The sequence below is a fragment of the Anopheles maculipalpis genome, chromosome 3RL (assembly GCF_943734695.1).
Source record: "Anopheles maculipalpis chromosome 3RL, idAnoMacuDA_375_x, whole genome shotgun sequence".
NCBI classification, from domain to species: Eukaryota; Metazoa; Arthropoda; class Insecta; order Diptera; family Culicidae; genus Anopheles; species Anopheles maculipalpis.
Genome location: NC_064872.1, coordinates 40,769,630 through 40,781,993, shown reverse-complemented (window position 1 = coordinate 40,781,993; position 12,364 = coordinate 40,769,630). Strand labels below are relative to the sequence as shown.

Here is a 12,364-nt window from a genome sequence, read left to right as displayed (position 1 = left end):
AAATTTAAGTTCGTTTTCAGTTCGAGTTCTCGATTCATATACTTTGGCTTATAAACCATGTGAGTATTCTATTTATACTGGCTCATTATACCAACGTAATCTACTACCTTTGAAAATTGTTTACATATATTATTTCAATTTTGTTTGATGCTCTCGTAATATAGCGTTCACATAATTATGTGAAAAAGTAACCAGTGCTTTATTATTCAGCATAAGCTCTTAATAAGCGTGGAAATATATAACGTAAATTATTGTATTTTTCTTTCAATTCTTCAATGAAAAGTGTGATGGTAGAAGTATATCAAGAAAAACATAACTTTACCTTTTTAACCTGTTTGTAGTCCTGTTGGATAATTTTCAGGAACTAAATACAGTATTTCAAAAGCTATACGATTCATGGTACTTTATTCTGCAAAATAAAAAGGTACCATGAACACTAAAACCAGCGATTACATACACAAAGATGCTGCCTATGCAAAGTAAACATACTTCCGCGACTGTAGCAATATCTCTATTCCATGCTTTGTAAAAGCACTTCAAAGGCACCGAGTGCAGCAACGCGACCTACACGCAAGCCCGGCTCATTTGTTTTATACTTTGCGGGTGGAAGTATTATGTTGCTGCATCATGGACATTTATTTGCTTTTAACGAAGCAGGGAATGAATTTTATGAAAAAGAGACTGGCTTTTGATAGTGGTAAGTGGGGCGGTTACAATATCAAAAATGTAACCCACTGAATTGGAATTTAAGTCGCATAGTTAAAGGACAGCGCATAAAATATCCGCGTCTAAGGTGTAATAGAAATTCAAGTACACGGAGCACTTGTCCTTTGTTCGGTTGTTGACAGGTACTTCAAAAAAGCAAGATAATCTATCTGCTTAAGGGATTTACTCGAAGACGTAATACACGAAATATTTTCACATATGTAAGCTTATTCATAAAGTTCTTACGTTTATGAAGAAACAGGACGTTCTATGCTTCTGTTAAAGTTAAACATTAAATCTGTTTCTATTTTATACCAAAGGCGGGTCAACTTTGGCGAATTTCGCAAGCGTTTATGAAATCCTCGACCACTGATATAAATATCCCCAATACTTTAGCGATTCAGCAAACATAGACACAAAATCTTACCAAATAGATACGGAAGTCGGTCGGTGCGATTGATATGGAAAATGTATACCGGCTAGGTTGAAGAGTTGAAAATGAAAACAAACTTTTTTACATTCCTATTTTATGAAATTACTTAGTTTTTGCGCGCGAAAACCAAATGAAAAGTGCTTGGTTTTTACCTTCAAATGACAAAAATAAATTGTAGACACTTCGCTTGCTAGACCAACATAAAATATTTTTTGTATCTTAACGGATTTTACCTAGCATGACAGAACGATGTTTGAACGCATTTGTATATACGTACAGGTTCAAATCTTGAAATCAAATTTTAATATGTTTTTGGGATACGGTTTGTTATTTTTGTCATTTGAAGGTAAAAACCAAGCCCTGTATGTTTAACCACTATTAAAATACAATTTTCATTTGATTTTCGCGCGCAGAAACTAGGTAATTTCATAAAATAGTAATGTAAAAAATGTGTTTACATTTTCAACTCTTCAACCGGCTAGTATACATTTTCTATATCAATCGCACCGACTTCCGTAACTATTTTGGAGGATTTTGTGTCTATTTTTGCTGATTCGCTAAAGTATTGGGGGATTCTACATATCAGTGGTCGAGGATTTCAAAAGCGCTTGCGATATTCGCTAAAGTTGACCCGCCGCACGCTATCAATTTGCATTTCCCTGTAAAAGCGACAGAAGGGATGGCAGCGATCAATCCAAACCACATGTTTGAGGATAATCCAGTCGAATATGTGCGAAATAATAGCTTTTTTGAAAACAAAAATTTGAAATACTTCCCCGCGTTTGAGCGTTTGAGACGATGCAAAGGAAAATCGACAGTGCATTAAAGAAGCAAATATCGCGATAAAATAACGGTGAGTATTCAAATAAAAATGCTAATCGAAAGATATCTCATCTACCTTAGAAATGACTTGAAGGTTATCTTGTTAACGTCTGCCAAAGCAAACCAAATTTAACAACCGTACCCCCATTGCTTTGCGGTTCGTTGCAACTCCAATACAGGGGGAAAAAATACACAGAATCCAGCAGTGGGTCGTAAAACTACACGCGCAACTGCCACAACAATACAGAAGACACAAAGCGAACAGAAACGGCCGCCACATCGAATCCAGCATCATCCGTCTAAAAAAGGAATTGGAGAGACGAAGCATTGCGTTGCAATATACATCGGCAAAAACGTGTGCAGGTACACAACAAGACCAATAAGAAAAAAACCACCACAAATTCCAAAATAGCAGATGGAGCCGAAATTTTTCCGGCGAAAAACTAAAGCGCTGCGTTAACGTACGGAGCAAACCATATGGGAGTGTGCGGAAATGTACGATCGCTGCTTCCATCCCGAGTCCGTGAAATGTCGATGTGTCGATGGTGATGCATATTAACGGTTGAGCATGCACCTTGACGTAGCAATATCTTGAGTGACAAAAGCACAAACGGAAACCGATTCCGGGCGCATTGAAGACACCACGAACCTTCAATCAACTGTGGTGGTAGCTTTTTTCTTTGTATTTCTTCATTGATACTTGCCGTCACACCCCACACACGTAATGATTACCTTACCAAGCATTTTCAACACATCCGGTCCATTGGATTGTGCTGTTTTTTCTCTCTTTCTCTGTCTCCGTTTTTTGCTTCGTGCATTTTTTCTTCACAACCCTCAACATGGGGTAAACGGAAAATTTTAATCATTTCCTGCGGCGGTTCTGAAGTACAACTTTTACAGTGCACCTAAATATGAATGCAGCTTCTCTCCTTCGAATGCAACTGTGTAGCTCCCTTCTCGCTGGACGTAAAAGGATGGCCTATAGAAAAACAATCTTTCGCCCCAACAGCGTGCGGCTTTGCGTGGTTAATTGTAGGGGTGCTGTTGTTGCATACGAACAAATCGTTGCGCCTACCTTACACTCCTGCTAACAGTTGAACGTTTTGCCAAACGAAGCACTGCACCTGGACAGCTGTATTAGTGCAATTTTACAAGGGATTCAAAGTTTTACTTTTTGTCTACAATGTTCGTAATGATTATGAACCTACAATGTTGCATAATCGTGTGGCAAAAATTCATTCAAAATGAAACAATAAAAGTAAAGAAGAATATTTTCGCAAGAAGAAGGACGGACTTCCCTTTTGGTACGAATATTTTAAACACTATTGCAACCGGAAATAAAACTCCTTGCGATTTTTTAATCACTCTCAAGTAAGCCCGTGTCATAAGGCCTGATTATCTCATACAAATTGTCAAGACAAGTTGTCAAGAACGAAATTCGAATTATGACAGCCGTTTGTGTTGTCTTTTGGAATAAAAAAAACTTAACGAAAGACAATCTTACAAGTACACTGTCAAGAATTTGTATTCTCTAACACAAACGGAGACTCATATTTGTCAAATTTGAGTATTTTACTTCAGAAAGGATATTTTCGAAGAAATGTCGGGCATCTTGCTGGTCTTTTGGTTCCATTTCTAATGAAATGTATTTGGGCGAAAACGTTTCTTCCAAAATATTCAAACACTTGGTAAATGCTACGGAGAAAGTTGGCTAAGCAATTGCTATATTAGAAATCTTTCCCTGCTTGATTTGGTAACTCCCCTCCGCAAGAAACCGCAGCGTAGCAGCCAACATTTCTTTTGGCGTGAGTTCTTTTGCCCTAACAGGCGGAAACTTTGGCTCAATCTTATTAAGAATATCGAAGAAAATTTCTTTCGATACTCGAAAGTTTTTCTTAAATCTGAAAAGAACAACCTCGAGAACCTTTTTGTTAGGTTCTCGGTTTTACACAAAAGATTCACAGGTTAAACTCACGCTTGATTAGGAAGTCCAAAAGGATCGAACATATTACGAAGCAGCCGATGTTGTTTGGTAAGATCTTCCGTTCTTTCATCATCATTACTGCTATCATCGCTCACATGATTTGAATAAAAGACATTTTGATATCCTAAATATCAACTACAACGCAAAATATCTTCTCAACAAGAACGCCTTGTTTACACTTTTGGTTTTGTTTGTGTTGGTTTCATCACTTTGACAGGTTGATCTTGATGATTTAACGAAAAAAATTGCTTAACGAAAAAAATTGCTTAACGAAACATGTCTGTCACAAGAATGGTTTCATAATGCAAGTTTATTTTCCGTTTGTATTGACAAACTTGTCTTGAGACTTTTCCGTTTGTAAGAGATAATCAGGCCTATATGCATGCTCAAAATGCAATAAAGAATATAATTCAAACAAGCCAAGAGTATGAAAAAAACGAGCCCACTTCAAACTCAACGATCGCAATTCTGAAATTATGCTACTTCACCCAATTTATATGCGAGGTTTTACCTTTGCGTTGGAGTTTCGGAAAAATTAGCCACCTTCCCAGCAAGCCCAGGATTCAACAAAAGCGTTGATGGTTGTTGTTTTTCACCAAAGCCCCTTCAACAACATCACGACACACATCGTTCGCGTCAGTTGTGGTGGTGCTGTATGTGCAAATCGAAATGCACCTGAAACTGAAACACCGAAACCACACAGCACAAAACACAAAAGCCCAACAAAAGGCTACAATTTGCAACGTTTCCACGTTTCATCACTGGGTTGAAAAAAAGGCGATAAAGATTTCTCCTCTTCCCTTTGGGGAGCATGTAACACACACACACAGAAAAAAAACTGGAGAAAAAGGGGTGCAGAGCAGAGCCCGGTGGTGGAATGGTTGCTTTTCCACCGGTGTAACCAGGCATCATTATCATTATCTTAATTTTCCCCACAGTTGCACTAATTTTCTGCCCGCTGCACACTGCATCCAATGCAAACCAAGGTAGAGCCAATGTTCGCTCGTACAACTGGAGCGGATGGAACTGAAGCAACACACACCTTTTTTTGTTTTCTTCTCTTCATTTTATGCAGTCACATACCCTAGAGAAAACAAGTGGTCCACAAGCAGGGATACAGCATCTACAGTCAACTCATACAAAACTATGGGGCACGGTGCATATTGTGTCAATCTTGTCAAGTACGATATTCACAACAGGTAACAATACGGACAGAGTGTCCTTGTTGAACACAAACCTGAGCCTGAGAAGATGTTTCAAGACATCCAAGAATAATGATTTAAATTTGTGCAGCAACTTTGGAATGAATTCATTCATATTCACATGGTGGAAGGTGTTCAAAGCCAGGCGCCGTTATCGCATGCACCACCGGGCCTCCTCAGTAGTGCGGCCTTATTGACGTTAATATGAGGTCTCATGGACTTTGATGATGCGTTCCAGCAGATTCTTTTTTTCTTCATAATTCTAAACTACTACTAATGCTACTTACTAGTTACTTTTCCTAGTCCATTAAACTAGCCCTATTGTTAGCCATTGTGCCTATGGATAAGGCTATGGATAATATAGGAGGGCATCGTGCCAAACAGTGTCGAAAGTCTTCTCAACATCTAGCAAAACAATTGCAGTGGACTTTGATTCCATCTTGTTTGGCTCGAAACAGCTTCTAAGTCTTAGAAAAGTTGGTGAACATTCCAAGGCCAGAACGGAAGCCGAACTGTTCAAGTCGTAGGATATTGAGTTCTGTCACCCAGTTTTGTATTAATTTCTTCCCAGAATTAGATTAAATTTCTCAAAGAGTTTTCCCAGAGAGGGGAGCAAGCTAATAGGGCGATAGCTTATCAGGAGCGTAGGATCTTTCCCGGGTTTAAGGACAGGCACAACCCTGGCACATTTCCATGAGCTGGAAAAGCAGCCTAAATCAAGACATCCTTTAAATAGAATTGTTGATAGGCAGAGCTTTGGCCTGTAGATGATTGATCAATATGTTGAAGATCCCATCGAACCCGGGAGCCTTCATATTTTTTAGAAGGTTAATGGACATTCGGACTTCATTTATGGAGAAACACGGCAAAAATTCAGGGTTGACTAGGAATTAGACAATAGGAACTAGACAACCGCTAGGTTGAAGTGGACAAACGTCAAAAAGAATTGTACAGTCATATTTGAAATGTTTGGTGACACGGTTGCAAGCGTTTCGGAAACGCTTGGCAAATATTTCAAAAGTAACCGTTGAAATACACATTTTTTGTAATTTACATACATAACATGCATTCAATAATAACATTAATATAGTTTGTACTTTGTACACGTTTGAAAGCGGTAAAAATATCCATGACAACAGCTACAAGAACTCGATTCAGTGATTGTAAACAGAAACATCTTCTGTCATTTTCTGTCGAAAGTTAAAATTTTGAACAGGTATTGCAAATATTTTATTTCTGGCTCACATTTTTAAAGAAAACCATGCATTCTGATCGTAATTATATTCGGTGTGAAAGTATACGTACGTTTGGTAATTGTTTAGAATTGGAAATTGGAAAAAAATGTGTGTTTCAGCAGTTTTTTTAAATGAAAAATGATGACAAGTCCTACCTCTGACCCCAACACAAGTTTGAGAAGGACGGAATTATCTTTACGATACTTTTACTCTAATTGTATAATTAAAAAAAATTAATAAACCGTAAATGGGGGCGTCGAAGAGCATTTCGAGGAATCCAACAATCCATCAACATATCTGATAAGCAATTCAATTCCAACACAACCGAGGAAGAAATGAGCCTAGTTTAATGAGCCTAGAAATGAGCCTAGTAGTGTCCTATGATTAGGACACTACCTTCCGAAGCAGGAAAATCCATATCTGCGAACTCGGCCTCGGCTCGGGGATTAAAATTGTACTCAAATTGTTGTGTGCATTAAATTTGCTAGATAAGAAGTCTAAGTAATAACATATAAAAATATGAAACCTAATGATCAGTTGCTGAAATATGTTACATTAGTATGTATCTGTTTACTTTTTAATCGAATGTATGGTCGAGTTTTAGCTTGCAATTTTAACACTCCTGCCTTTATACCCCACTATGGCAAAGTTCCAGCCACCGATCGATCATGATCGAAAAAAATGCCCCCTAAAAATGATGTTCCTACGGAACAGATGGTTTCAAACGAAGGCTGGAAAGAATGCCACGCTCACGTCCTCATTTTTGTATCGTTGCCGTACACATTCCCTTCTATTTTAACGATCATAATTCTATTCGGGCAACCTTTTTTCTTCATCGGTCCCCCCGCTGCCTGGGTTGGCAGAAAACCTTTTCTCAAAACTATATTTTCAAAGTGTGCGAAGATCGCCTCAAAAGACGTCCTGATCACTTTGTTTCCTCCACTTCCCTTACTCGTACCCGTAACATGTCCGCATGCGTGTTCAAATGCGTAAACGAATGCGTAAACGTAAAAGGTGTAGCGAGACGAGAAAAAAAAAGTTAAGGAACTTAACCATCAAACAAGATCGGGTCCGGAATATGCTAGGAAATAGGGAAAGAAACGGCTTTTGTCGGTTGCCGTCCTATTTTACAACACAAAGCATCAAAGCACACACACACACACACACATCTAGCGACCTATGGCAAGCTATCGATGACCGATGAATATGACATAGAAACACAACCTGCAGAGAGAGCATAAAGGAATCATCCTTTTGGAAGAAAAAAAAACTAGAAAATCAAATGTACTAGTAAGAGAGGAAGGGAGAATGATCAGAAAAATAAGCACGCCGTTTTGCTCTGCCCTTCGGAAGGGTATAAAAGCGATCCCTCCCCGCCTAGCGGCAAAGATGCGGTAAGAACGAATTCATAACAACAAAAAATCCCGAGAACGCACGTATCTTTACCGTGTCTCGGCCTCCGGGGGCCTTCTTTATCATGCATGCTTGCTTTCATCCACTTTTCATTTCACCATCTTTCCCGTCCCAACAATTTCCTCTTCGGTTTCTACGCGAGGCCTAATATTCGGACGCCAACGAATGATGAGTTTGAGGGTGAAACGCACAACGGACAACGGGACGTGCAGGAAGGTGTAAAAACTCGACACAAATGACGAAAAGAACAAGAAAACAACACAAAGCGCGCACCGAAAAACATCAGAAGGTAAAGGCACACAAGAGGCGAAGAAAAAAAGATGGAAAGAAAAGTGAAGAAAAAAAAAGGGAACGCAAAGAAGAACCACCGCCTCGACCCGCCGAGACCGATTCGAAGCATAAAGGCAATGGAAGAGAAGCAAAAAAAAAGAACACAACATCAGTTTCACACACACGCGCGCGCATACACGCACGGGCACGGTGGAAGTAGAAAGAAACCGAAAAGGGATCCCGCGCGGCTGCGCACTATCTATTAAGGATGAGGGGATGGCAAGCGGGAGACAAAAGAGAAGGCGGAAGGATGCTCCATAGGCTGTGGGACTGGGGTAGCGGTGAGGCCGAGTGGAACAATTCCGAAAACGCGACCGAAATAGGAATGCCACCGAATGGCACGACGGTCGTTTGGTCAACGGCAACGAGCATGTGTGTGAACATGGAAACGGCGAGTGAAACAGTCGGTAAGGTTGGGATGATGGTTGACGCGGCGTCGGCGGCGGCAAAGTGAGCGAGCGGAACGAAAAGCGGAGCGGCGGTCAAAAAGAATCGAAACCGCTCGCAGGTTCAAGCCGCGCGTACATGGCAGAAGAGCCTGGTCTGGTAGCGGCATGCAGGGGATGGGTGGTACGTATCGGGGTTGTTTGGTTCCATATACTGTACTGCCGGCGAAAGGGATGAGCGGCGGCAGGGATGGATGCTGAAGCCACAGGCATGCACGCACTCTCGCGACTCATAAAACGACCAAACGATCGAGAAAGAAAGAGAAATCGAAATTTGAAAGAAAAAAAACCCACGCACACACACATAGATACGTACGTACTCACAGAAAAAGAAAAGCCGACAGAGATCATATAAAAGCATCGAAACCCGGCGCACCGGCCTATTCGAACACCCGCCGAAAGCGTGAAAGAGACAAAGTTAGAAAAGGCAAATAACTTCCCTTAGTGGTAGCAAGTGGTGGTCTTTCTACGGGGGGGGTTGTGTTTGTGTGAGCAAGAGAAAAAGCACGATCGTTCAACTACTGCGAGAGCATGATCAACGCACCACAAGACAGAAGAAACCCCATGCGTGAGAGACGTCGACCGACCGACGGTGGGTGGATGGATGAACAGCACACGCATGATAATGACGCTGAGGATCATCACACACATACACATACGTGCTCGCTCGTCGCACGCACGGTGCGGTAACTGCAACAACCTTCCCACTGGCCGCTGCTTTCCGTGCCCTTGTTTCCGTTGGCAATCAACTTGTTGGATGACGGCTCGGTTCAAGCGTGATTTGCTTCACTTTACCACAATCGGTTCTTTCCCTTGAAAAAGGTTTACCGAAAGGGCTGAAAATGATATCACACCGCTTCTATACCCATCTAGGCTAGGTTAGTTGGTTGGTGGTTAATCTAGTAAAATGATTATTTTTTTGTTTTCAAAATTGTCACATCTCTTCAGAGACCGTGTGTCATCAATAGGCCTGATTGGAAAGACTCTAACCAAACGGAAAGCAAATTTGTATTATGGTCTCCCGTTAGAGTCGACGAATGTTTCGTCGACTTTTTGCATACATTCATACAGGCACAGGTTGCTCAGTTCATACCTATCTTTAATTGGTAATTTTCACTAGAATCAGTAACTAATGAATTAGTTTGGTTTAATAATATACTTTTTGGTGGACATTTTTTCGTGGCGGATTTTCGTGGTTCTTGCTTCAGAGTTATTCCTGCAAACCACCAAATAAAATCACTAAAACGACTTCAAAATGATTGTCATAACATATCCACGTGAAATATATACACTTTTCTATAGATTTACGCTTAAAAATGGTTTTTATGATTGCAAACTAAGCTTTCCGTTGCACTTGACTGACGGAAAACTTTTGGTCTAACGCGTGTTTCCGTTTGACTTAGGCAATGCAAATTTTTTACGTTCCGTTTGAGAAAGATCTGTCATCGACTTTTAAACGTCTGATATAGCCAAACGGAAATTCATAATACCAAAGTGACAATTATGTGACGTTTGAGAAGACGTTTGCGTCTCACAATCAGGTCAATCAAAACATAAAAACGATGAGATATTTTGCGACAGCAATTGAATTCTGTTATAACAGTAAAACTCAATTGCTGGTAAACTTTTTAACAAGTTAAACCCATATGCAAATTTAATGTATCATTACAGTCCATGCGCCCTTGTTGCTTACACATCGGATGCTGGGAAGGTATCGTAAAAAATATTGTATTTTCTCCAGCACCTTTGGAATTCATACAGCCAGATCGAACACCTATTCCTATAGTTCTCTATCTTATTGGGATCCCGTGAAAGATGAGTTTAAAGATTTTAATTGTATGTTAAGTTAAACTATGTAATCCGAAAGTGTCGAGCGATCCGCAAAGAAACATTAAAAATATAAGCAGATATCCGTGAATTCCAATGTTTCCAAGTTTCCAAAGATTTAGACAAAATTACTTAATTTTACAGGCTTAATTCGTCGTCTGGCTTGAGCGTTTCAGATTAAAAGACTACCAAGAGTATTTACTTGGATGGTGTAAAACCTTCCATTGTAAGGTGTAATGCATTCCGTTGCAAAAATCTAGCGCATTACTTGCATTTTTTTTATATCTTTCTTTAGAATGCTGATCAAAATATGGTAATCCTGGTTTCAACTTGAACTAAGAGAATTGTTTTAGGAGTCGAACACTGAACTACCGCCCTTTAACCCCCAACCCCTTTTTTCCAATCCAACATATAACTAGGTCAAAACCATCTGCCAAAACATCAGGGAGCCAGGCACGTAACGGAGAAAATGGCCTGCAGTACAAGAATGGCTCCTCCGTGAACGACGCTGCGAGTGTGTGAGGTGTGAAAATTAGCCGCAGAGCTACAGAACAGTAAGAGCCAGATGGTACTGCTGTTGCCGCCGCTACTGCTGCTGCTGCTGCTGCTACGCAACCGTACGTACGTACACACGCGCCATCTTTGATGAATGGGGTTGTTTTTTACTTTTCTTTTTCAAACAACCGATACCAGAATGGGCCGGAAAGTAGCTTGCGTGCGTACGTGTGTATCTCCCAATTGACACCAAGGTACAAAGCGTTTTTCCTCTTTCGATCTTATTTTAGTCCCACGGTTAACTTGTTTTTGTTTTTTTTTTTCTGCAGAAACTCCTAATTAGATTCGTGGCGCTTTTAACTAACTGTGCCAAAAGATACTTCTTCGCGATGGAAAATGTCTGCATTTGAAAATGGTAAGTAAAAAAAAATTACTTTTCGTATTGTTCAACATAAGCACAGTTTTAGCGTGACTGAGGGTACTCTCTTCTTGCCGCGCTCTCTTTCGCCTTTATTCATTTTATGTGGCAAATTCTTTGCCTCAACGGTTTGACACGTCATCCCTCCTACCACTCTACGGGTACGGGCCCTTCGGAATCGTTTAAGCCATTTCATGGCAGACGAACGAGGAGGTTAAAGGGCTTGCCTGCCCTAAGCTGGGAGGATTATTTCCGAAAAAACTTTTCCCAAAACCAAACTGTGAGATGACGGCAAAACTGGAAATAGCAACATTTTGTGATGAAGAATAAATTACCCAGTATGTGTCGAAAGCTTATTTCCCAAGACATCTGCAGCTACATTTTCGTTCCCTTCCTCTTTTGAAGAGTGTCCTGAATAATCTCGCAGCGTTAATGGACGCTTGGCAGAGGGTGTGTTCTTCGAAGGGTCACCACCATCGTTCGGTGATCTTTGAGCTAGGCTTGACATTTGGGAACATGATAATGGCCGTCAGCGGGTGAAATTGAGCACCACCACCATCTGGGACACATTTTCAACATCGGCCCCATTTCCTGGCAGTGCAATAGATTAAGTACCATTCTTGGAAGGGATTATGGTGTTGAGATTTATAGTAAAAGACAATATGAATCAGATCAAATCGGTAATACAACATACCTGTAAACTGTTTGTAGCCGCCGAGTATTTTGTGTTTCCACCATTTAACAATATTTCCTGCCATTACGCCGGATGTCGCGAGATGCCACGTTCAAGAACGAAGCGTTTTGCTTTTCTGTTTAGAATTTACGAACACTGCAAGTTGGCAAATCAACTGCTTCGACTTCACTTATGCTTACACTACACTAAAGGTGGGGTTTTTAAACGGTTTTCCACGCCCCATAACATGCTCTAACTTCAACCGATGCCTTCACCTCCACGACCGGCCAATGCACACCGACACCACACACAAAACTTTTGCGTAAACGCACCGCGTTTAATTATTTTCCCATTTTTCACTAGATTCCGCACACTACACAA

The 12,364-nt window shown here is 40.5% G+C and overlaps 1 protein-coding gene across 1 annotated transcript in view; it reads right to left on the bottom strand.

The window, feature by feature from the left end:
- LOC126563996 (protein naked cuticle homolog) overlaps window positions 1-12,128 on the bottom strand; it is a 49,477-nt gene extending 37,349 nt beyond the window's left edge. The window contains exon 1 of the mRNA XM_050220889.1: window positions 12,005-12,128. Coding sequence (XP_050076846.1) covers window positions 12,005-12,068 — 64 coding nt within the window. The 5' untranslated portion in view covers window positions 12,069-12,128. The remainder of the gene's footprint in view (window positions 1-12,004) is intronic.
- Window positions 12,129-12,364: the final 236 nt, after the last annotated feature.